The sequence below is a fragment of the Mauremys mutica genome, chromosome 4 (genome assembly GCF_020497125.1).
Source record: "Mauremys mutica isolate MM-2020 ecotype Southern chromosome 4, ASM2049712v1, whole genome shotgun sequence".
Taxonomy (NCBI): domain Eukaryota; kingdom Metazoa; phylum Chordata; order Testudines; family Geoemydidae; genus Mauremys; species Mauremys mutica.
This window is the reverse complement of record NC_059075.1, coordinates 12191870-12217035: the sequence shown is the minus strand read 5'-3', so window position 1 is coordinate 12217035 and position 25166 is coordinate 12191870. Positions and strand designations below refer to the sequence as shown.

The 25166-nt window shown below is 44.1% G+C and overlaps 2 protein-coding genes across 3 annotated transcripts; one reads left to right on the top strand and one right to left on the bottom strand.

Annotated features, from left to right (window-relative positions):
- Positions 1-79: 79 nt before the first annotated feature.
- TIMM9 (translocase of inner mitochondrial membrane 9) lies at positions 80-12552 on the top strand. Of its 2 annotated transcripts, none has more exons than XM_045014231.1 (4): positions 80-336; positions 8828-8891; positions 9375-9470; positions 11980-12552. In XM_045014231.1, exons 2-4 carry the CDS (start codon positions 8853-8855, stop codon positions 12112-12114), a joined length of 270 nt encoding a protein of 89 aa, XP_044870166.1. In that variant the 5' UTR covers positions 80-336; positions 8828-8852; the 3' UTR covers positions 12115-12552. The 2 variants fall into 2 exon arrangements, with proteins under 2 accessions (XP_044870166.1, XP_044870165.1); XM_045014230.1 differs by having other exon boundaries at positions 85-479.
- On the bottom strand, positions 12546-23688 carry TOMM20L (translocase of outer mitochondrial membrane 20 like). Its single transcript, XM_045014228.1, has 5 exons — positions 23539-23688; positions 20494-20537; positions 19418-19499; positions 16895-17037; positions 12546-12681 (listed from the first exon to the last, which is right to left on the bottom strand). The coding sequence occupies exons 1-5, from the start codon at positions 23666-23668 to the stop codon at positions 12628-12630; spliced, it is 453 nt and encodes a 150-aa protein (XP_044870163.1). The 5' UTR covers positions 23669-23688; the 3' UTR covers positions 12546-12627.
- Positions 23689-25166: the final 1478 nt, after the last annotated feature.

The window sequence follows — 25166 nt, the reverse complement described above, 5'->3', positions numbered from 1 at the left end:
CTCAGAATCAATACGCATGCGGGGGCGGGAGGACGAGATGCGGTCTTGCGCGCGAGACGCCGCATGTCCAGGACGCATGCGTAAATCCGCCTCCCACGGGAAGGCCATTCGCTAGTGCGGCGCGGTCCCCTTTCTTTACCGTCCGGGTGGAACAAATACGCGATACAACCACCGCTCCCCGCTATAATGCCGCAATAGCCGCCTATGGTTCAGCTCTGTACTCTGGAAGCATAGTGTTCCGGTACGGCTGTTCACGCCGTACTGTGGCTCCCCCAGGCACTTCCGGGACATGGGGGACACTTTACAATGCTGCACCACGCTGCTCCGCGGGCCAAGGTAAATCTATCAGCGGATCCCCATGTGCCGATTCGTCTCCACGAGGAGGGTAGGGGGGAAAAACGTGGCGAATTTGCGGGGCGGAAGGAGGAGCTGAGGCTGCCGGTTCCCCCACGTGTTGAGAGGCGCCGGGCGCAGAGCAGGTGAGTCGGGGAACGGGCTTGGGTGCCCGGACTCCCGGGTTCCATCCCTGGCCCTGTTTGTGTGGCTGGGGTGGGAGCCCGTGCCTCAGTTTCCCCTGTGCGGTGGGGCGGTAATGCTGCCCCCTTGCCGGGGGCCCGGGTCAGGGCAGGACATTCGGTCCTGGGGGCGGCTCAGGGCGCTGCTGGGCTCGCTCTCTATCGCCCCCTCCTCACGCGTTCTCGGCACCAGGTGGTGGCTCGGGCTCCCCGGCAGTGACCTTCGTTCTCCTCCTCTGGCTGCAGCCCGGCTCATGGGGACAGACTGGCCGGCCAGGGGATCCGGCGCTAGCAGAAACTTTCAGAGGAGATTAGATTTTTCTGCCTGAAAAGGGAGACGCAACAAAGACTCCACAGAGACCACGAGAGACTTCACTGTTAATAGCAGTTTTATGTGGCAGGTGCTATGGCGTGATCTAAAACCCTAAAACAGATTTAGCGTTTTGGAGAACTGCTGTAAATGTAATCATGGTCCTAGAGTTTAAGGCCAGAAGGGACCACTCCATCATTTAGCCTGACTTCCTATATATCATAGGCCACCAACAATACCCACACACTAAACTCAATAACCAAAATTAGACCAAAGTATTAGGGCCCAGTGGAGACTAGACTATTTCTTTCCAGAGGCTAAGGAGTGGAGGGACCCTGGTGCACCAGGGCTTTGCGGCCCCCACAGTAGCGTGGAAATAAATGAGATATCTCAAGATAGTTGTAGAAGTATAAGAGCTTTGTGCTAATTTACTATCAAGGTCATGTACTCCAGGGCCAAAAGGGACCACTGTGATCAGCTAGTCTGACCTCCTTTATAACCACAGCCCAGAGAACTTCTCCAAAATACAGTAGTTATCTCGTGGTTATTTACTTTTACGGTACATTTTAATAATTTCCTAAAAAATTCAGTATGGCATTCTATATGTCAGGAGTGAGTGGGTGAGGGTCTGTGGCCTGAAGTGTGAAGGAGATCAGACTAGCAGATGATCATGATGCTCCCTTCTGACCTTAAAGTCTGTGAGTCTGTGTCTATGATAACGTGTGTTTACTTTTAGAGAATTGGGTAAAAACAACCTAAGTTTAAAAAAAAATGAAGGAAAATGTTTTCTCTTACATTTGAGAAATTTGCTGTCTCCTTCCACTAAATAAAACATTCAGATTGTAATTCAAAGAGCTCATAGATTGGCTACTTTAGGAAGAATATGTCAACCCTTAAATATCTATAGCAATATACTATCTCAGATATTAAATCTCTACTTGACCAGGCCCCGCTATGGCTTCATACTGTTCTCGCAAATATCTAGCTCTTACATTGTGATTTTCATCCATAGATCTCAAAGCACAAAGGAGGTCAGAGTATTTTTGTCCCTGTTTTACAGACAGGGAAACTGAGGGAAACAGGGATGTAAAATGATTTGCCCAAGACCACGCAGGAATGTAGTGGCAGAGCTGAAAATAGAACCAGGTCTTCTGATTCCAAGTCCTGTGCTTTAGCCACTAGGCCAGTGGTTCTTAAACTTTTGTACTGGTGACCCCTTTCAAATAGCAAGCCTCTGAGTGTGACCCTCCTTATAAATTAAAAACACTTTTTAATATATTTAACACCATTATAAATGCTGGATTCAAAGCGGGGTTTGGGGTGGAGGCTAACAGCTTGTGACCCTGAGGAGTTCCAACCCCCAGTTTGAGAACCCCTGCACTAGGCCATGATGGTTCTCAATACAATACTTTATGGATTTTCATAATTTGTATTATCAGTCCTCTTTGCATCTTCACAAACCTTATTTACAGTTATCGGTTAGTCACTACACAATTACAACTGTGTTTGTAACCAGTTTGCAACATACTTTCCTGAGACTCATTTACAACAAAAATGGAGGAGATGCATCCATGCAGCAGCTTTTTTCCACAATACAGCCATGTATCAATATAGGTTTTATGTCCACACCACACTACTTAACTGTTTATCCCTTCTGGAGAGATCTGGGCATCTAGTGTGTTAGCACTATGGTATCTAAGGGCATAAAAAAGATGTCACTAATATAATCAGCTCAAGGTAGGAACCAAAAAAGTAATGTGTAAGATGTATGCATTGATCGATACTTGTTACTCTGCAGCAGGAAGCATATTATTGCATTTGAAGGAGATGCAGGGTTCAGCAGGACCAAAAAATAGTCTCTGAAGAATGTAATTTATGAGGAAAAGTTAATCTGTTGGACTTATTCTTGATGCAAGAGAAGAGATTTCAAGGTGACCTGAGACAGGCTTCCCAAATTCATAAAAGGGATTAATATATTTGATAATACCCTGGTAAGAGATTCAGAAACAAAAGGGTGCAATTTCAAAACTAGGAGCAAATAGGGAATTCCAGGCAGAACAACTACTTCACACAAAAGATAATAAATGTATGGAATAACTAATTGGGAATGGGATGGGAAAAAGGGCCAAATTCAGACTCCTTTCACCTGTCTGCACAGACTTCGTTGGCATTTTATCCACTTGTATCAGGCTGGAATTTGGCTCAGTGAACACAAAGGAGGGAAAGAAATCAATGCATTGTTGAAGGTGAAACCTGAAGGACACAGTGAAATATCAGGAACAAGGGATTAAGATAAATCTGCCTTACCTGAAGCATTTCCACCTAGGGCTGTGACCTCATCAGATCACCAGATAAGTGGGGTCAGGCCTGGTCAGTACTTTGATTGGAGACCACCCAAGGAAAAAAGCAGAGAAGCTGTTTCATTTTTTAAAACGACATTGCATATGATCAGAATTTGTTCAGGATGTTTCTAATAGATCTCTAACGTTCAGCCTCACTAAGCCAAATTCAGCTCTGAATTTACTGAACTCAGTGGAAGAAAGGTCCACTAACGCGCTGTGCATGCTTACTTCAGGGCTGAATCTGGCTCACTGACCTTGTGCACTGGATTGTAATTCATGATGCATGCAGTGTCTGAGTATAATTTGTGAATTATTTAGAATAAAAATATTTTATGCATGGTAACTACGTTAAGAGCATGACACAGGTTTGTAATAAAACAATACAAAGTAATTCAAAGGTACGGATGACATGTGCCCTGACTCTCAAGCACAAGAGGGAGCTCCAAAGCTGTTTCTTTGATGTGTTGGTTGGGCCCACTGTTGGAGGACCTAAAGTGCACCAACACTTGACACAGCATTTCCTGGGTCTTGTGTTGTCACAACCTTGGTTTAATTTTAGTGTGAATTACTCTCAGTCCTGGTGGTTTTCTGTGTAGTTGTACTTTGATTAAGTTAAATAAAAGCATTTCTGAAGCTCTACCTCAACGGATTAAGAACAAATTCTTAAATTCAGCTCCTGCATGACAACTCTTAACTTCCCAGACTGTCCAATTTTAACACACTTCTGTGATTTGACTCTCTTCTTCTCTCCTGTCTTCCCCACCATGAAAAATATATACACTTACGATGAACCCTCTCCACTCCTCGCAGTGGGCCAGTTACAAAGTGTTACTGATGGACCTAAAGGTACTATGTGGTAGTTGCAGGGGTAATGTAAATTCAGGTAACAGTTGGAGCTTGCTCTAATGCTGGACCTTCATAACAAGCCATGATTATATAGTCTGTCAATAAAACTATTATTTGGCTTCATAGAGAAGAATACACTAGGGGGTCCATCGAGGTCCCAGTGATTTCAAATTTGTAGATTAGGTAATGGCCACTGATGCTGATTATGTCGGTGAACAATTAGCCTCCTCATGACACTGTAAGTTTCTGCACATTTCACATATAATAGCTCACATCCATCAGCACTGCTGGGATTTTAGTCTCACAGTCCCTGTCTGACAGTAATGAGAATCAAACATTCCAGCCAAGTAAATTGCTCAGAACAGTTGTGCTCTGGAGCCTATTGCCACCTAAAGGCCGCATATACAGCTGAGAAAATCGCATTCCCACGCTTGTGAAATTTTAGAGAAGTTCTGACAGCTGTGGTGCTTTGCTGCAGCTCCCATGCCATGGAAACAGAGAAATGATTGGCTCAGCTCTGGCTGGGAAGCTTTAACCTAATCACTGTTTTTATAAAAAGAAGGCAGGTTTCTTAAAGCTATGATTACCTGAAGATCAGATGTTTCCATGGCAATGGGAGTGGCAGCCCGCAGAAGGGAACTTTAGAACATTTTTCAGTTTCTAAAGCAAAGCTGGAGAGGCTGGGAATGCCATGTGTACAGGCATTAGGATCTAACAGGCGCAAGGTCTGTTGTTACCTTTGGAAAGGAGATCACAGGGGAAGGAAAGCTTTTACACTTAACAGTAAAAAAAACTTTAACTCTCAACTATTTTTGTTCTTGCATTTAAAAAAACCCACTGAAAATATAAAATATATGAAACTTTTGATATATTGAAAATGTTAATTGCAACTCTGTAACATTTTAACAAGTGATATTATCCTAGGTATTTGCACATCCCTGGTGGCCCAGGGCACTCGGGGCATGCTGCTCTGTAGTCTAACCATATGCAGCCTTGTGTGTAATTGTTTATATATTGGCTGTCTGCCTTCCCCTGAGGTGACTCATGTTAAAAAACGCAGCACCTAATTTTGAAGTCACGTTTAGCCCAAAGCAGTCCTCTACCATCTTGAGGATGGACTAGTACAGGGGTTGACAACCTTTCAGAAGTGGGGTGCCGAGTCTTCATTTATTCACTAATTTAAGGTTTCATGTGCCAGTCATACATTTTAACGTTTTTAGAAGTTCTTTCTATAAGTCTTTAATATATAACTAAACTATTGTTGTATGTAAAGTAAATAAGGTTTAAAAATGTTTAAGAAGCTTCATTTAAAATTAAATTAAAATGCAGAGCCCCCCCAGACCGGTGGCCAGGACCCAGGCAGTGTGAGTGCCACTGAAAATCAGCTCGTGTGCCGCCTTCGGCACGTGTGCCATAGGTTGCCTATCCTGGACTAGTACAAGAGTTACACCTGACACATTCTGAGTGCCTTGAGCTGCCACTTAAGAAGTTCAGCCATTACTGCTGTGACGAATGCTTCAGGCAGCTTCTAAAATTCAGGCAGAAATGGCTTATCATTCTTCCTTTAGTTTCAAAGACCAGATGTGAAAAACAACTAGAACCAGATATGATAGATAATGTAAAGATACCTTAATATACCAGACAGTATATTCTGGAGATATAAGGCCAACTATGAATGACAGCCACTGAAGACGTGCAGTAGAGACATAATAATGTACTGCCCACAGTATGGAAGGGATAAAAGTAAGGGCAACAGATTTGTGCTTCAAAGACAATTACAGTCAGACAGTGCTGTTGTGTTAAATTCTAAAAGAAAGCTATTTCTCAAGTATAGCTGCAAAGGTTTTCTGGAACTTCAGTTTACTAAATCTCATTAAATCAGTGACAAAATGGCAGGACGTCAGGTCTGATTAAATAAAAAAGATAAACAGAATATAAAATGTGAGGGAGTGGCAGTGCTGGGAGTTGAGGCCATTAGCTTTTTGCGCCCTGGTGGGGACACAGGACTTTTCCGTTTCTCGGTGGGGTTTTAACACTCACTGATAATGAGCTACCTTGGTTCTGACTTTACTAGGCTGTAGCTGGCTCCAAATAGATACCCTTTACCCCAGGCATGTGATTTTGATAAAGCTCAGTTTGGCTTTGCTCAGTTTGGCTTTACTCGTTAAGCAGCCAGCTTTTAGGTTGTATGCCATGTTAGACTTTCAGATTTGCAATCGTTAAACTTGTGCTCAGCTAGGCACTTGCACTCATTCCTATCTGGTGCAGATTTCAGCATCTATCTGTGTGTGCCATCTCCAGATTAGATTATTTTTAAGCACTCTGGATGTGTCCTTTACCTAATGATCAGATTTAAGCTAATGTAGAACACAGTCCACTTTCTTAGTGAAGTTTTACATAGAGAACATATTACATTTGTACTAGCTTCTAATTTGTTTTCAGGTGCAGTTCAAGGTTCTAACCTACAGAGCCCTTTGGGTTGGTTTCTTGGTATGTGAGAGTGCTTCTTCTCCCATGCTCAACACTGACAGCCGAGATCTATTCGGACACTTGAGCTAACAGTTCTCAGATTTGTATGTTAAGGGCCTGGGGTAGGATGTTCTCAGTGGAGAGCCTTCGACCCTGGAATTCACTTTCCGTTTTATTTCTTCCCACCACCAAACCAGCCTTGATATGACTGATCCAGAGGCTTCATCTTTAGTTAAAATTTTGCCACTTTTGCTAATTTAAAGGAGCAAAACCCTTGTAGTGTAGATGCAACTGTACCAGGAACAAAAATAAGCTGTGTCAGTAAAAAAAAAACAAAAAACACCTAGTATAACTGCATCTCCACTAGGACTTTTACTGGCACAACTATGCTGGCAAAAAATTTCCATCCCTTACCGACATAGTTATGCTGGCAAAACTTCTAAGCATAGACTAGCTCAGAGTCTGTTGATCTTCAGGACATGCTTCAAGGTTCATCTGTTTACTTGAGCCCTGTCAGAAGAGATGTGAGTGGAGAGGATTTAGTGAGAGCTTTGTGTGTGTGTATGTGTTACTGCATTTGATTTTTCAATTTTATTAATTAATATTATTACTACTAATATATTATTTTATATATTTATATTTAATATGTATTGAAATTTATTAATATTATTTAGTAATAATTATTACTTTCACCATGGGATGGCAGTGAGCCTCAGGCAATGTGTAAATTGAGGGAAGGAAGGCAACAGCTTTCAGTATGCATAGACTCATCAATTCCAAGGCCAGAAGGGACCGTTGTATTACACAGGAAGACAGACTAGATGATCACAGGCCGTAGAACTTCCCTAAAATAATTCCAAGAGCATATTTAGAAAAACATCCAATCTTGATTTTAAAATTGCCAGTGATGGAGAATCCACCATGTCCCTTGGTAAACTGTTTGAATGGTTAATTACCCTCACTGTTGAAAATTTACACTGTTTTTTCCAGTCTCAATTTGTCTAGCTTCTAATTTGCAGACAGTGGATCCTGTTATACCTTTCCCTGCAGGATTGAAGAGTCCATTGTCAAATATTTGTCCCCATGTAGGTATTTAGAGACTGATCAAGTCACCTCTTAATCTTCTCTTAAAGTTAAATAGGTTGAGCTCCTTGAGTCCACTACAAGGCATGTTTACTAATCCTTTTAATGATTCTTGTGGCTCTTCTCTGAACCCTCTCCAATTTACCAACATCCTTCTTGAATTGCAGACACCAGAACTATTCTCTCCTAGAAACTCTCAAGCCTTAACTTGTCTTTGTCTTTGAAGATGCCTTCTTAAATTCCTTCTTCTTGGTCTCCATTAGTGTTCATACTTTCACTTTTCCTCACCTGTTTTTCATTTCCTTTTTAATGCTATTTTTATTTCTTCTTCATAATCCTGTATATTTAACTCACTAGATTCACTGGCACAAGTATTTGTAGTTTTACCGTTTTCCTAAAGACTAAAACAATAGATGTTTTAAAAACACAAACTGGTTTCTAAGAAGTGGTGGGGGTGGAATTAATTTAATCAATTTAGCATACTAGAGAGTGCTGTTTCTTTTCTCCAAGTGTGGCTGTAACTAAAAGGTAACTAGAGGTCTCTTACCCGCCCTCCCACCCCAGTTTTACTTTGTGTATCTGACAGCTCTTTACTTGTAGCTAGTTTTGCTGGTTTCTCTATAATGTGTTTCACCTGTTTGGATCTTTCAAATAATAGAGAAGAGCAACATTAAAGAAATAGAAAAATGTAATTACAAAAACTGGCAGGGGGGCTTGAAAAGGTGTGGTATCTGACCCTATGTTGGACATTTTTTTTTAACTGACTAAAATTCAACTCGATAGCTTCCGTTTAAATGGCTGCCGTCAATGAGAATCATGTCACTCATTAAGGGGTTATTTGTAATAAGTAAGGAATTTGATTATTAAAACAATACTCTTCCATTATAGCCATTGCAGGGGGGTGCTAAAAAAACCCTCAAAACCAACAAACTATTTCTATTGGAACTGTACAAATCATAGCATCATTTCTATTGGTTTTAGATTTTATAAAACTTTATTTTTATAAGAATGTAAAATTTGAGCCAAATTTAACCAGAAGCTGTTCCTTTAAATCACATGTAAGCCTGTCCTTGTATTTTATTAGATGCAGATCATGCTGGGAACTTATGACACAGTAGCCACGTATTCTTGTTTCTTTGAAACCATAGTTATGTCTAGCTACGCTTACAGAAAGGGCAGAGTTTTATTCAGCCTTCGAATGTTATATTTCTTATATATGTGTTTTGGTGTGAATTATGACACAAATGTTATCTTAAAATTAGGTGGCTGATTGCAGACCAATAGAATATGGCTGGGCAAATATCAGAATCTGATCAGATCAAACAGGTAAGATGCTATACTGTATTAATAAATGATGGTTTTGAGAAACTTGCATTACCTCAACTTAGCAATGGAGTTTTTATGGTTTCAAGAGGTTTCAGCATTTTATCTTCAAAGTTATTAGCATGCATATATGAAATGCAGCTTTCCCCCCCAGTTAGTTACCAAGTAAAATGTTGTCTGAGTTGTAGCTTAACTTCTTTTATGAATTGGGAACAATATTAAGATAGCCAGGATTTCATTATTTTGATCATCAGCAAATCAGCAGGCACAGAATAGTATCTGATCTAGGGGAACAGTAGTTGTCAGCATCAAATGATGTTATTGCATTGATACTAAATTACCTCTGGTGACTTGTCACTTTAAATGAGTAGTCTGTTCTGTTAATGTCACTGAATGGTAAATTCAGCTATTGCAAGCTGTACATGGGAGAAGTTTGAAAATGTCTTCTTTTCTTTTAATATTGCATGTCTGTTCAATTTGTTACAGTTCAAGGAGTTTCTTGGGACATACAATAAACTTACAGAAACCTGTTTCCTGGATTGTGTGAAAGATTTCACTAGCAGGGAGGTTAAATCAGAAGAGGTATGCCCCTGTTGTGTGTTTTGAGTTTCTCTTTTGCGGAAATGCTGTATGATAATATTTGAATTTGATAAGCAGCTTTGAAAGTTTTGATCCGATCAAAAATTAGTTGAACTAACATACAAGAGGTTATAGCTCTTCAGTATGTATGCAGCCTGCAGGTGAGAAATGTTAACTGAAGAGACAATGACGTATTTGTGGTTCTGTTTCTGTGCAATTGTCATTCCGATAGGATTCTCACTCTTTCCTCTTAGCTCCCTTGCATGCAAACAATAGATCTCCTGCACCACAGCTTTTGAAAAATTTTGACCCGAGGCCAGTAGTTGCAGGACTAAGTGCATGCCAGGCACTTTACAGGACACTGCACATCAGACCCTGGAAGGCAGCATCTTCCTCATTTTCTTCACATATATGCAGATAGCCTCCCTGGTTTTGGTGTTGGCATTGGCCTTCTAAGGCTGCAACAAGCATTAGCAACGTATTTTGTTCTGGGGCATTCCTAGAGCCTCCTACTCTCTAAGAATGAGAATTCTTTAGAGAAGGGGAAATTACCCACCTGAAATCTACTTCTCTGAAGAGACACTGTCCTGGAATGCTCACTCACCCTCCCACTTCCCCTCACAGTTTGGTATCATCCTCTTTGGAGGGTGTTTCCCATCTTGCACTGTTTGTGTATTTTTGGAGGCATTTTTAAATCATGAATCATTTTGAATTGTTTTAGCCATATGGATGGTTCACCTCCTGTGCAATTAAAGGAACTGACAAATGTTTTGGAGGCAACATTTATAGCCTGCAGGGATGATGGGACATCCAGTAGATGGGACATCCAGTAGATGGTCAGACTTGTACCTTATCCTGCTACCACTCAGGGATAAAACTTCTTAATGGGAGTTCTGCTGGTCTTGTGCTAAAGAGCTAAGATCCAAGAGTGAGAATCCTGACAGATCGTGTCTGTAGAGCCTTTTAAGATTTTTGGATATAAACAGTACCCTGTAGCTAGCCATTTTTCTTTTGTACTCCGTAAAGGGACCCCCATCCTGGAGGACATGAACCAATCATTAACAGATAGGTATTAGGGAGAAACTTTCTTTATGGGCAGTTTATTACATAATTGTCCATTACAGGGTTTCTTGCACCTTCTTGTGAAGCATCTGGCACTGGCCACTATTGGAAACAGGATACTGGATTAGATGGACCACTGGTCTGATCTGGTATGGCAATTCCTATGTTTCTATTCAAATTTAGTTTCATATTCAGTACAAATCAAAAGCATCCAGGAATCTCCTGTGAGCAATGCCAGAATTTTTTAAAATTCATCTTTGGTCACTTTTCCACATAGCAACCCCTAATGCAAGTCTAGCCTTCCCCAGGCACCATCCCCTGAATACTACGCCCTCTGGGAGCAATGGTTTGGAACTGTTCCAGGCTCCCTCCTTGTCGTTGTTTAGCTAGAGTCCACTCCTGTTTAACAGGTTTTGCCAGGTAGCTGATGTCCAGACAACAACAGTTTAGACCTCCTTTCCCCATTTCTAAATTCTAAGCATGATCAAAACAACTCCTAGTTCATCGGTAATGATGCAAACTGGTCCTGTTCCCTTTGCTTCTAAGCTTTGTATGCTTTCACTGTAACTCAGGTCATTTTTGATAATGACAGCTAGTTTGGGAGCATCATATAATGCAGAGGTTGGCAACCTTCGGCATGCGACCCATCAGGGTAATCCGAAGGCGGGCTGTTTACGTTGACCGTCAGCAGGCACAAACCAATCCCCCCTTCCCGCCCCCCCGCAGCTCCTAGTGGTCACGATTTGTCATTCCCAGCAAATGGGAGCTGCGGGAAGCGGTGGCCAGCACGTGCAACACTGGCCCAGGAATAGCTTTGGAAACCTGCTGTAGATTGGTAAAACCAATTTTGCAAAAGTAATGCAATGCAGAACATGGAATGGGCATAGTACATCCCAGCCAATGGAGCCAACAGAATGACAAGAATTATTACAGCAGCCCTAGGAAAAGTTCTCTGAGTACACACCACAAGTGGCAGACACAGTTAGTTGGAGGGATCCCAATGGAAGCCTAGAATGAATAGGGGGTATAGTAGGCCACATTTGGCTGCCATGGGCAGAAGGTGGGTCAAACAGAATTTAATGAAATAGTGACTGATGTAATATTGGCCTTTGCCATAAGGTAAGAGATTATAGATTTTATTTCAGAGGATCGTAGGGATATGAGGGGGACATAATGACTTATTTCATTTTTAAAAGATTCTCTATGGTGGTTTTCCATTGGAATGAATGCCAAAAGAAAACTCAGCTTTTCATAGTTTCCTTGAAAACTAAACTTGATTTTTTTTTTTCCCCATCAGAAACAGGCTGGGCAGTAAGCTTGGGGCTAAAAGTAGCATAAGCATAGGACACAAGAGTGTATTCACCTAGTCATATGTCATCATAAACTGTCTTCGGTCAGTTTTTTCCTTTAATCATTGTTATGGTCCTTCTGTGTCTCCTTTTTCCTGTAGATGACGTGCTCAGAACACTGCTTACAGAAATATTTAAAAATGACGCAGAGGATATCCATGAGATTTCAGGAGTATCATATTCAGCAGAACGAAGCTCTAGCTGCCAAAGCAGGACTTCTTGGGCAACCTCGTTAAACAAAAGAGAATTCTATTCCAACCTTGCTTCAAAGCAATGCCCATGTTTGTTGGATTGCAAGTGGAGGCGTTCTGTTGTGGGTGTGTCCACCAGCTCACAACGGAGTTTCAGAGACCATTTGGCACATGGAAACCATTGGGGAAACAATTATGGGCTATACCAGGAGTTGGTAATGGCCAGCTGGCAAACAGAGCCTATTTCTGTGGTCCTTTTTTACTGTGCAATGGAATAATGTTGATATAACCATTTCTAGAGGCCTGCAGACTGGTTATGCTGGTCACTACGTTGGGGGCAGGGGAGGGAGAGGACCATTTTTTTGTTTCTTCCACTACGACTATTAATTTTAATGCAAAAAGTGCTGTACAGAAATATATACGAAAATGTCTTCAAAATGTTTTTATTTAATCAAAGTACAATAAATGGGAACTGTTCAGTTTTGTATGTATTTTCTTTCCAAACAAGGGTTTATAGGCTAGACGGCTAGAGTTCTGCCTTAACATTGCTGCCATCTCTCATTCCGTCTCATCTTCCACACAGTCCTGCTCATTCAGTGCTGCTTGAAGTCGCTGACAAACAGATAAGAGTTAGTGACTAATTACCTCATCAGTTAGGGACACGTGAATAGTTATTTCTTTTTATTTTGGGAAAGCCTTTATCATCTTCTCGCCCATTCGAGAATGGCTCGAGCAAGCGCCTTCCCTAACCAGCAGTCTTCCCCTGTGCTCCCCAGGGCTAATGGCTGTCATAGGATAATATGGTTATAAGGAATAGCCAGCATGGATTTGTCAAGAACAAATCATGCCAAACCAACCTAATTTCCCTTTTTGACAAGATTACTGGCCTAGTGGATGGCGGGGAGCAGCAGATGTGATGTATCTTGATTTTCAGTAAGGCTCTTGATACAGTTCCACATCACATTATCTTATGCAAACTAGGGAAACATGATCTACATGAAATTTTACTATAACATTGGTACACAACTGGTTGAAAAACCATACTCAACGAGTAGTTGTCAATGATTCACTGCCATAGTCATAGTGGATGATAAAGGGAATGAGTCAATATTGTGATACAGTTGCAAAAAAAGCTAACATCATGCTCGCTGTATTAACAGGACTGTTGTACATAAGGGTACGTCCAGACTACCCGCCGAATCGGCGGGTAGCGATCGATTTTGCGGGGATCGATATATCGCGTCTCATCTAGACGCGATATATCCATCCCCGAACGCGCTCCCGTCGACTCTGGAACTCCACCGGAGCGAGTGGCGGTAGCGGAGTCAACGGGGGAGCCGCGGACGTCGATCCCGAGCGGTGAGGATGGGAGGTAAGTCGGGATAAGATACTTCAACTTCAGCTACGGGAATTGTCCTGCTCTGCTCTGTACTGGTGAGGCCTCAGCTGGAGTACTGTGTCCAGTTCTGGGTGTCACACTTCAGGGAAAATGTGGACAAATTGGAGAGAGTCCAGAGGAGAGTAACAAAAAATAATACAAGATTTAGAAAACCTGACTTATGACAAGAGGTTAAAAAAACTGGGCATGTTTAGTCTTTGAGAAAAGAAGACTGAGCGGGGACCTGGTAAGTCTTTGAATATGTTAAGGGCTGTTATGAAGAAGATGGTGACTGATTATTCTCCATATCTACTGAAGGATAGGACAAGAAATAATTGATTTAATCTGAGGCAAACGGAGATTTTAGGTTAGATATTAGGAAAAACTTTCTAACTTAAGGGTAGTTAAGCTCTGGACTAGGCTTCCAAGAGAAGGGGTTGAATTCCCATCATTAAAGATTTTTTAAAACAACTTGGACAAACACCCGTCAGTGATGGTCTAGGTTTACTTGGTCCTGCCTCAGCAGCTAGGGCTGGACTTAGTGACTTCTTGACTCCAGCCCGACATTTCTGAGTCTGTAGCACTTGCCTTTATGGTATGAGGGCAGACAGCTGCTATAAAAAGCTCATGCAAGTTGGCACAACTCCATTGATTTCAAAGAAGTTCTACCAGTTTATCCCAATGTTGAATTTGGCCTACATTTTTGTTTTCCTACATGAGTGGCACAGGAGCATGGTAATTAGCAATATTCACTCCCAGAACTACTTCTGCATACTTCCCCTACAGGAGAGAAGTAATCCAAAGGTTATTCCTGTTCTCACATATATTACATGATATATGACTTATTCCTTCAATACTACTAGGCTACCCAGCATACTTCTCCTTTGAGGGAATGCCAGTAGAATATACGAGGTGCTCACAAGATGACATCTTCTGCTGATAAGCGCTGAGATAAAACATGAGCATTTATGAAAATTAAATGTTGGTGTTTTCAAGGTAGTGGAAACAATGGTTCTTTGACAGCATTTTATTACAATGAATATAATTCTTGAAGCTGATTGTTAATGCAGTAGTATGACAGTTTATTGCTATTCATTATCAAATAGCCTTGTTCTGAACCGAATACAGAACAGACATGGTCTGTGCTTTGTTCAGTTATACACAACCAATATGATGTATTACTGTGAATAAGATCTGACTCAATTTTATTTTCACTTTAACGGATAAATAAAAGAGTATCTACTAAGCCAGTGGCTCTCAACCTTTCCAGACTACTTACTCCTGGGGGAATTCCGTGTTGCTGCATGCATAATTTAATGAGCCCTGCAGACATCTAATTTTTTGCACAGAAAAAAGCTTCTGCCAAAATGTTGCTGTAGTTCTGCCTTTTGCCCACAGAGGGCGCTGTGGCAATAGACCAAAGCTGTAGCTCCCTGACAGAGAGGGAGAAGAAAGAGCTGCCTTCTTCACAGCGCTTGTCAGGCCAGCTCAGGAGACAGGCGCTATAGGGAGACAGACAGTGTGGGGTTCTGGGGGGGTCAGATGGGGCTCATAAGGGCTAGTGGGGGAGGACAGCTTGGGTCAGGGGCTGAATGGGAGTGGATGCATGGCCACGGGGAGGGAGGTGCAGAGACACGTGGGGGGGGAAGGGGTACAGAGCTACATAGGGATGGGAGTGGCTGGGTGAAGGTGGGGAGTGCAGAGCTACATGGGGTCAGAGGGTGGCTGGGTGGGGGCACAGACACATGGCAATGGGTGGGGGTACAGGGAGACATAGGGGCAGGGGCGTGGCTGGGTGGGGGGACAGGGGAGGGGGTACAGGGGTGGGGGTGGAGGCACAGAGACACATGGGATGGGGGAAGCGGTACAGGGAGACATAGGACAGGGGAGTGGCTGCATGAGGGCACAGACACACATGGGGACAGGCGCAGATGTGCCTGACTGAATAGGAGAGACTAGGGGTCAACTAGGGTCTGCATGGGGGAAGCTCCCTAACAATCACTTCCCATCCCCCCTAAAAACCTGTTCCATACTTTTCCCACCCATACCCAACAACACTCTAAGTTCACACCCAGGCTCCTTCCCAGCAATTTACTTCCCTCTCTCTCAGCTCCTCCATTACCCCTGAATCCCCCAAGCCTTTGCACAGCTTCTGAGGGGTGCAGGAAATACAGTTCTGTATTGTAGTTTAAATGAATTATTACTCAGAGTTCTGTATTAATATGCCTAGTAGGGAATCTATTTATCAAAAAACATTTCCTGAATCTTTTTTTGTTGTCTGTATTGTTACAGACATACTTGCTGAGAGGTATTTTGAAATAAATGACCAAAAATAATTGAAACAGGTGTGATTATATTGTGTTATTTTGACAAATAAAATATGCAGAATTTTAAAATTATTGTGCGCAGAATTCCACCAGGAGTAACTACTTTACCTCTTTCAAGAGTCTGATTTGTCTTGTGTACCCTCAAGTTTCACCTCACTTAAAAATTGACAAGATAAAGCATAAAAATACAAGTGTCACAGCACACTCTTACTTAAAAATTACTTTCTCATTTTACCATATAATTATAAAAAAAATCCATTGGAATATAAATATTGTATATGAAATTTTAGTTTGTACTAAAATTCACTAGTGCCTTTTATGTAGCCTGTTGTAAAACTAAGCAAAAATCTAAATGAGTTGATATGAGTACACTCCGAGTACTCCCAGCCAAGGCCGGCTCCAGCTTTTTTGCCGCCCCAAGCGGCGAAGGGGGGGGAAGCCCAATTGAGCTGCGGCTGAAGTGCCACAGAAGAGTAAGAGAGGGAGTGAAGGACCTGCCGCCAGATTGCTGCCGCAGACCCGGACATGCCGCCCCAATAGCGGATGGAGTGCTGCCCCTTTCTATTGGCCGCCCCAGGCACCTGCTTCCTTCGCTGGTGCCTGGAGCCGGCCCTACCCCCAGCGGTACATGTACCCCTGGTTGAGAACCACTGTACTAAGCAATCTGGCTGCTAAATTCCATTTGGTGCAGACTTTAGTTTCAGGTATGTCCTCTTAAAGAACTGAGTTGAAATTCCAGTAATAATTGGTATTCCGTCCAATACTGTCTAGAGGCCGTAAAGGCAGAGAGAGATGCTGCTCAGTCTTTTTTTCATAATCAGTCCAGCTTGAGCCTTCTGTATTGATTCCTTTCTTATTAAATATTGCCCTTTCCTGACAATTTATGGCTTAAACAATTTACCTCAGCAGCCACAGAAACCAGAGTTCCAAAGTGCAGAAAATCAATGACAATTTCTAAAAATTGAGATCTAGTTGTGCAACCATTTACTGTACAAGCAATGGTTCTCTACAAAACAAACTGCAAGCTCCCAATCTATGTCAATGTATATTACTGACTAGATAGTGTCCAGCACACATAACACCAATAGTTTCCTCTTTAACTTTTTAAACGTATACGTACTTGTTTTGCGTATGGTACTCTCTGCATAAGCATCTCAAAGACTTGTGGTGGTAGTGTATTGTGCAAAATCTGCAGTAGCTGATGTGGCTGTGCACACACTGAAATAGCATTAGTGAGGTGCTCCACACTCTTCTTATGTTCTCCTGAAGCAAATTCATATTTTTAACTACATTTTCCCTCCATCCCAGGAAAAATTTTACTTTTCATACCACCACCACCCCCAAAAAAACCAACCCCCCCCCTTTTTTTGGTTTTCCAATGAAAAGTCAAGTATTTGAGGAAAGTAGATCTTCTTCAAAAGTGTTCATTTACTCAGAAACCCAAGTTTCCATAAATGCTTGGTGGAGGGGCAACCTGAATTAGGGAGAACAAAGGAGGAGTAATTTTAAGTGACTGGCCTAGTGCCAGGGTTTGTGTCCTTTGGGGAAAGCTCTTTGGGGTGGAGGGTGCAGTGAGAAAGGTGAAAGAGAAGACGGTTGGGATGTATTAGGAATCTTCTTTAGCACATTTCAGTGGTGTTGGTGCCACTAGGCCTGAGTAAACCAAAGTTGTGACTTTGGGCCTGAAGTGAACCAAAGTTCTTACATGCTGTGAACTTTAACCAGCCTAAGATGCTAACAGACTGCAAGCAAAATGTGTAACTGTCAGCAATCTCAGCTTGCAAATGTAGGAGTTTAAAACAGCAAAAGCGGCGGGGAGGAGGGGGAGAGGGGGAAGGAAAATCTGTATGCGTTTGTTCTGTCAAGGCCAGAGATAAGCTTGTGGATGAGAACCTTTTCTAACACGCTGAAATGTAATGCCTAATGTAGCTGCTGCTGGGAAGGGAGGGGTGAGGGGGAAAACCGAACAAAAGGCTTACACAAACAAGGGGGGTATAAATGCTGGGATCCCGCCTGCGCGCGGGTGTGCAGGATTTGAGAATGCTTTTCTCCCTGGCACCTTTCTTTGGGCTCAGATAAACCTGGTTTTGCTTCTCCACCCTGGTGTGATAATTAGTGCGACGCACACCGGGCAACGAACCCTGCTGTTGCTCCGCCTCGGGCTCTTTGAGCCGGCAACAGTGGCTTTTTTAAAATTCAGTTTTACTTAGGGCGTGGCTACACTTGCGAGTTACAGCGCAATAAAGGAGCCCCATCCACACTGGCAAGGCACGTAGAGTGCTCTGACTCCGCAGCTACAGCGTGGCTGGTACTCCACCTCGGCAAGAGGAATAACGTTTGCTGCACCTTGGCTACAACGCCCAGGCGTCAGTGTGAACAAAGTGTTGCGTTACTGAGCTCTGATCGGCCTCTGGAACCGTCAAATAATCCCCTTAAGTCAAGTGGCCACTCTTGTCATTGTTTTGAACTCCTGTAGGAATGTGGAAATGCCCTTTCATAGCTCTGTTTCTGGCAGCCGACATGCAAGCTGTTACTGTGGAATGCTGTGTGAGGCCTGGTCTACACTGGGGGGGATCGATCTAAGATACGCAACTTCAGCTACGAGAATAGCGTAGCTGAAGTCGACGCATCTTAGATCGACTTACCTCCCGTCCTCATGGCACAGGATTGATGGCCACAGCTCCCCCGTCGACTCCGCTTCCGCCTCTCACCCTGGTTGAGTTCCGGAGTCAACGGGGAGCGTGTTTGGGGATCAATTTATCGTGTCTCATCTAGAGGCGATAAATCAATCCCCAATAGATCGATCGTACCTGCCGATCCGGCGGGTAGTGTGGACGTACCCTGAGAGAGAGAGAGGGGCGGGGTGGGTGGGTGCTGTTGTCTGAACTTACAAGACAGCACACTGACATGCTCTCAGCCCCTCCCAAAACCCACTCTCTCTCCCCCCCCCCACATACACACAACACACTCCCTGTCACACTCCACCCCACCCCTCCCATTTTAAAAGCACGTTACAGTCACTTGCATGCTGGGATAGCTGCCCATAATGCACCATTCCCAGTGCCGCTGCAAGTGCTGTAAATGTGGCCATGCCAGTGCCCTTGAAGCTGTCAGTGTGACAGACTGCAGCACTTTCCCTACTGCGCTCTATGAAGGCGGATTTAACTCAAAGCGCTCTACATTTGCAAGTGTAGCCATGCCCTTAGTTAAAAGTTCAGTTCCTAGGAGGGGGCTGGTTAATAAGTTACTCAATTTCAGACCTTCTATAACCCCTCTCGACATTGCTTTAAAAACCTTTTAACTCTTTGTAATCCAGTAACAATTTTTAATTCTACAAATCTAATTGAAATTTCACTTCCCTTTGCCTCCTCCCCCACCTACTTTCAAGTGTAGGAATTCCTAGCAGCATCAGCATCAAGCCTGGTGCTATCCAAAATCCTGATATAAGGTGGAGCAGACAGTGCCTGACTTAGGCATGTGCAATATGCTTGAGGTCTGACAAAACAATTTAGTTTGTCTGTGCTAAAATGATACTGCACCTTGACTTCAGCTGAGCATTTCAAGGCAATTTATGTGAAAACCAAACCAACTGCAATATACGTCCTGCACAGCTGTTGACAAGAGTTCATGCTTATGTCCTTACCTTTAGATAACCAGTGTTCTCCCAGCTGCACCTCTTGCAGAAAGAATTCCCGTACCCTTCCAATATTTTTCATCTCGCATAACTAAAGACGTTATCAAATATATTTAGATTAGAAATAAGATGCATCAATGCAACGACATCTCTGTAGTTACTGTGAAAACTGGTAGTGAAAAAGACTTCTCAAAAGATTAATTTGCAGTGCTGTTTTGTAAATTGCCATTTAGACATATTTGTCAAACCTCTGGAGGTCACTATTTTTCTTGACACATCTTTGATTTCCCTCCTCCGCTCCATGGGTCATTTTGCTTTTCCCAGACTGTTGACCGAAACAATATTGTTTAAAGAAAGAAAACAAAAAAAGCCTACAGAGGTTTGACGACAAGGTTCTGTAGTCTGGGGTTGGGAATTATCTTAACTTGCTATATTAGTGAAAATGATTTCGGTGCTGCCTGCTAGCGCAAAATGGGTGTTGGTGAAGGGCGGTGGCTGCTCTTTGGGGAGATTATAGCTCTGCAAACCAAGGTTGCTCCCTGCACTGAATTCTGGAATACATAGGTTGCTTTGTCTTCATGATAAAAATAAAATATCTCAATAGGGACTGAGGATGTGGCTGTAGTGAAAGATGGGAATGCCCACAAAGACACGGTAGATGAGTCTCTCCTCACATCCCCCCACCTTGGGAAGTGAGGCAGGAGAGGAAGTACTAATGGTGGATAATTGTATCCTTTGACTATATCTACTTTCTCTAGCAAATTAAGATTAGCCAAAACTTTATGAATGTAAAAGTGAGCTGCAGGTGTGCTACAAATTTACTAAATCAAAAACAACTTTAGTCTCAAATATGTATTAGAGTTAAAAGGACATAGTCAACTTGAAATAGTTATTGTTCAAAACTAATTTCAGGTACTACACTTGACCATAAATCCCTTCCCCCCCTGCTGCCAAAGACCCAGACCGCCGCCAGCTGAGTACAAGTGCCGCACCTCCCCCGCTTTGCCCCAGGCCCCCTGAATCCTCTGGGCGGCCCTGGTATTCTTTCTACTAAGTTTAAGTGATTTTTAAACTGAGTGTTTTACCTCAACATCATGCTCTTTAGCTTTCTCACGTTCTTTTCTTCTTTCTGTAAATGTAACATGGTGCATTTAACATCTAAGCTTAATAGTTCAGAACTCCAAAAAGATTGTCAAGTCTGCGTCTCCAAAGTTTTTTTCCATATTAGTGTTATCTCATCCAAAATGTGCTGATGCTCTAACATGAAAACAGATATAATTGGAAGATAGAGATACGAGAGAAACCTATAAAAGTAAATTGTACCTACTTTTTTTTATTTATAAAAATTTGTAAACTCTTCTTGAACTGACTGTCCTGTTAAATTTTCTATGATGTCACCTCTTCTCTAAAATGAGAGATGCTCAGGGAGTTGAATTTGCCATATAGATATTTGTTGATACTTTATTAAGTACACCAAAATATTTTCAAATTAAAAAAACGAATCATGATGAGAAGGAAGCCAAGCTAAATTTGAGCTTTATGTTGTTGATGAGCTCATATGTTTCACTGCAAACACTGCAGAAATTCTTAGAATTTAGCCAAGTAAGCATCTGGAGTGAGATTTTTAAAAAACGATGGCCTGCTGCTCCTAAGTCACTTTGACACTTTTTAAAATGTTACCCTATGGCCAAGATTTGTAAAGGTACTTAGGTGCCTAGTGGGATTTTTCAAACCACCTAGGTGCCTAACTCCCATGGTGCATAAGCAGTGTTGTAGATAGTCCTCTAATGGGATTTTCATCTTTAGGCACCTAAATACCTTTAGAAATTTGGCTTTAGGTGTTTTAGGGCTTGGCTACACTTACAAATTTGCAGCGCTGCAGCAGGGTGTGAAAACACACCCTCTCCAGCGCTGCAAATTGCGGCGCTGCAAAGCGCCAGTGTAGTCAAAGCCCCAGCGCTGGGAGCACGGCTCCCAGCGCTGTCCGTTATTCCCCACAGGGAGGTGGAGTACGGACAGCGCTGGGAGAGCTTTCTCCCAGCGCTGGCGCTTTGACTACACTTAGCGCTTCAGCGCTTTGAAGTGTAAGTGTAGCCAAAGCCTTAGAAGTCTAGGTCCCATTCTCAAGTGAATTATTTGACACCTAGGGCTTGGCTACACTTACAAATTTGCAGCGCTGCAGCAGGGTGTGAAAACACACCCTCTCCAGCGCTGCAAATTGCAGCGCTGCAAAGCGCAAGTGTGGTCAAAGCCACAGCGCTGGGAGCATGGCTCCCAGCGCTGTACGTTATTCCCCACAGGGAGGTGGAGTACGGACAGCGCTGGGAGAGCTTTCTCCCAGCGCTGGCGCTTTGACTACACTTAGCGCTTTGAAGTGTAAGTGTAGCCACAGCCTTAGGGCTTGGCTACACTTGCAAGTTAGAATGCATTAAAGCAGCCCCAGGCGCCCTAACTCCCAACCCATCCACACTGGCAAGGCACTTAGAGCACCTGGACTCTGCAGCTGGAGCACTCCTGGTAATCCACCTCCAGGAGAAGCATAGCGCTTGTTGCTTGTTACTGAAACGCCCCAGCGTCAGTGTCAACGAGGTGTTGCATTACTGGGCTTTGATTGGCCTCCAGAAACATCCCATAATCCCCTTAAGTTAAGTGGCCACTCTTTTCATTGTTTTGGAATTGGCTGTAGGAATGCGGATATTCCCTTTCAAAGCTCCGTTTCTGACCAGCGGCTGCTTATCTGATTCAGGACAAAGCAAGCCATTAGTGTGGAATGTTGCTTGCTGTGAGTGAGAGAGAGAGAGAGAGAGAGGCAGGGGGAAGGGGGGGTCTGAACTTACAAGACAGCATACTGACACACTCTTAGCACCCCAAAAACCCACTGTCTCTTCCCCCCCCCCGTCACACTCCACCCCACCCGCCACATTTGAAAAGCATGTTGCAGCCACTTGAACGCTGGGATAGCTACCACAATGCATTGCTCTTTGTGGCATTGCAAGAGTTGCTATAAGTGGCCATGCCAGTGCGCTTCCAGCTGAGCGTGTAAACGCTCGGCAGCGTTTTCCCTGCTGCAGTCTCTGAAGGCTGGTTTAACTCCCAGCGCTCTACACCTGCAAGTGTAGCCATGCCCTTAGGTGCACTAAGTCTCTCTGGGAGTCAGTCAAGCTCACGCTCCAAAGTGCCTGAGGCCTGGTCTATATTTAAAAATGAGAGGTTTCAGAGTAGCAGCGGTGTTAGTCTGTAGCCGCAAAAAGAACAGGAGTCCTTGGGGCACCTTAGAGACTAACAAATTTATCTGAGCTTATGCTCAGGTACTCCAGTTCTTTTTAAAAATTAGAGTGACTTAGCGAGTGCTCCAGGCTGTGAAAAATGTGTGTAGCCAGGTCAACCGAACCTTCTGTGGCGATGTCACTCGGCCAACAGCAGAATCCCTCTGTTAACCCGGCTAGGGCCCCTCAGGGAGGTGGAAGCGCTGGGGAACCCCCCACTTCAGTTGCTGTGGCAAGTGTGTGCGCTACAGGAGTCCAGCTACCCAAGGACAGATTAGAAGTAATTTAAGCAGGTTTCAAGTATCAGAGGGGTAGCCGTGTTAGTCTGGTTCTGTAAAAGCAGCAAAGAATCCTGTGGCACCTTATAGACTAACAGACGTTTTGCAGCATGAGCTTTCGTGGGTGAATACCCACTTCTTCGGATGCAAGTTCACCCACGAAAGCTCATGCTGCAAAACGTCTGTTAGTCTATAAGGTGCCACAGGATTCTTTGCTGCTTAAGCAGGTTTGAAAATCCCACCTGCGGTGAGGATGGGGCTGGGGTGGGGTTTTTGTGGGGCAGGAATGATTTATTTCGCGGGGGGGGGGGAGTGAAAGGGAAGGTCCAGGGGCTGCAGCCCAAAGGGGCTCAGGGCTTAGACTTGACCATGGTGGGGGGGTGTCAATTCAGCCCCGTTCCCCCCGCTCGCTGCCTGCCCGCGCTCTGTGTGGGCCCGAGGGGGAGGCCTCGCCGGGCAGGGGCGGTGCTTGCGGCTCCCCCGCCCCGGGAGAGGAGGGTGCTAAGCCCTGGCCTGGGCGGTGGGGAGCCCGGCCCCGGCCTCAGCTAAGGGCCTCCCGCTCCCGCGGCCGGGCCGGGACACTCACTCTGCCGCAGCTTCCGCTGGAAGTCGGGGGCGTTTCTCCGCTGCCGGTCGAAGTAGACGCCGTAGCCGAGCAGGGCGAGGCCGCAGGCCCCGGCCAGCAGGAGGAGAAGGGGGCGGGCCCAGCCGCTCATGGCCGCCCCCGGCCCGCTCTGGAGCCGCCCCCGCACGGCCTGGGAGCCCAGCGGGGAGACGCTCCCCCTGCCCCCGGGTGGGGTTTTTTATGAGGGCTGGTCAGTGCTTCCCGGAGCCGCAGGGGGAGACTCTCCCCCCCCCCGGCTGGTTTCTGGGGGTTGGTCTGTGCCGGGGAGCCCCGGGCTCCCCAGCCGGGAGCTGGCTCAGAGGAGACGCTTGATCTGGCTCAGGGGTCGGTAACCCTTCAGCAGCGCTGTGCCGAGTCTCCATTTAGTCACTCTCTCAGTTTAGGCTTCGCCCGCCGGTCACACATTTCAGCGTTTTTACAAGGTCTCTTTCTATAAGTCTAGAATATAGAACTAAACTATTGTTGTATGTAAAGTAAATAAGGCTTTTAAAATATTTAAAATTCTTCATTTAAAATTAAATTAAAATGCAGACCACCTCCTCCCACCCACCCCACTGATGGCCAGGACCCAGGCAGTTTGTCACTGAAAATCAGCTTGTGTGCCACAGGTTGCCTACCCCGCTCTAGTTGTAGGTTTTGCATAATATTGTGTTGCCAACTCCACATAGCAGGAAGTGACCAGACTGTATCTTGGGCCCATCTTTTACTGGCCAGGGGCTGTGCTGCAGTCAGGAGTGGAGGGACATGTCAGCAGCAGCTTCAAACCTCTTTCCCCCCCTGCTCATTGCCGTTGTGGCTGTGTCAGCTCACAGGGTTAGTGTTAACTAGGGTGACCAGACAGCAAGTGTGAAAAATCGGGACAGTGGGTGGGGGGAAAATAGGAGCTTGTATTAAAAAAAAAAGCCCCAAATATCGGGACTGTCCCTATAAAATCAGGACATCTGGTCACCCTAGTGTTAACCTGTCTGAAATTGGCCCCAGTTAGCCTTTTACAGCTACACAGTGCTATATAAATGATCCCCACTTCCTTCTCATACTACATGGGGGGGGGGGCGGGCAACGACTATTATTTGTCAGTCTCCTCTCCATGAGGAAGGGCGGAAGCACAGAGAGGGGATTTGCTAAAGGCTAGACACTGAGACAGTACCAGAGAGGGAATCACACTTTGGGAGAGCCCAGATCTTTTTGCAGCCCACATTACTGCTCTACCCAAATGAGGTACTCAGTTGATGAGTGAGGAAAAACTCATACAGCCATTAACATTTATCTAGTTCAGGTCACAGTAAATACTCACATGGCAAGGATAAAATACTGAGCCTATTTTCTTTGTTTCCAACCCAACTGTATCCATTACTTATTTGTGCATAAAGGTCCAATAATCAGATTACTTACTTACCCCTACCTCTCTCATAATTGAATAAACATAACATTAGAGAAAGCATATTATTGGGAATAAAAATGTAGGGACGGTCATCTTGCCATTTATATTTGCCACTCCTGCCCCAGAGCTTGCAGAATGCTGCAGTGAAATTGAGCCATTCCATCCATGACTGCAAACTGCCAGGGAATGAACTAGCATCTTTTTTGTA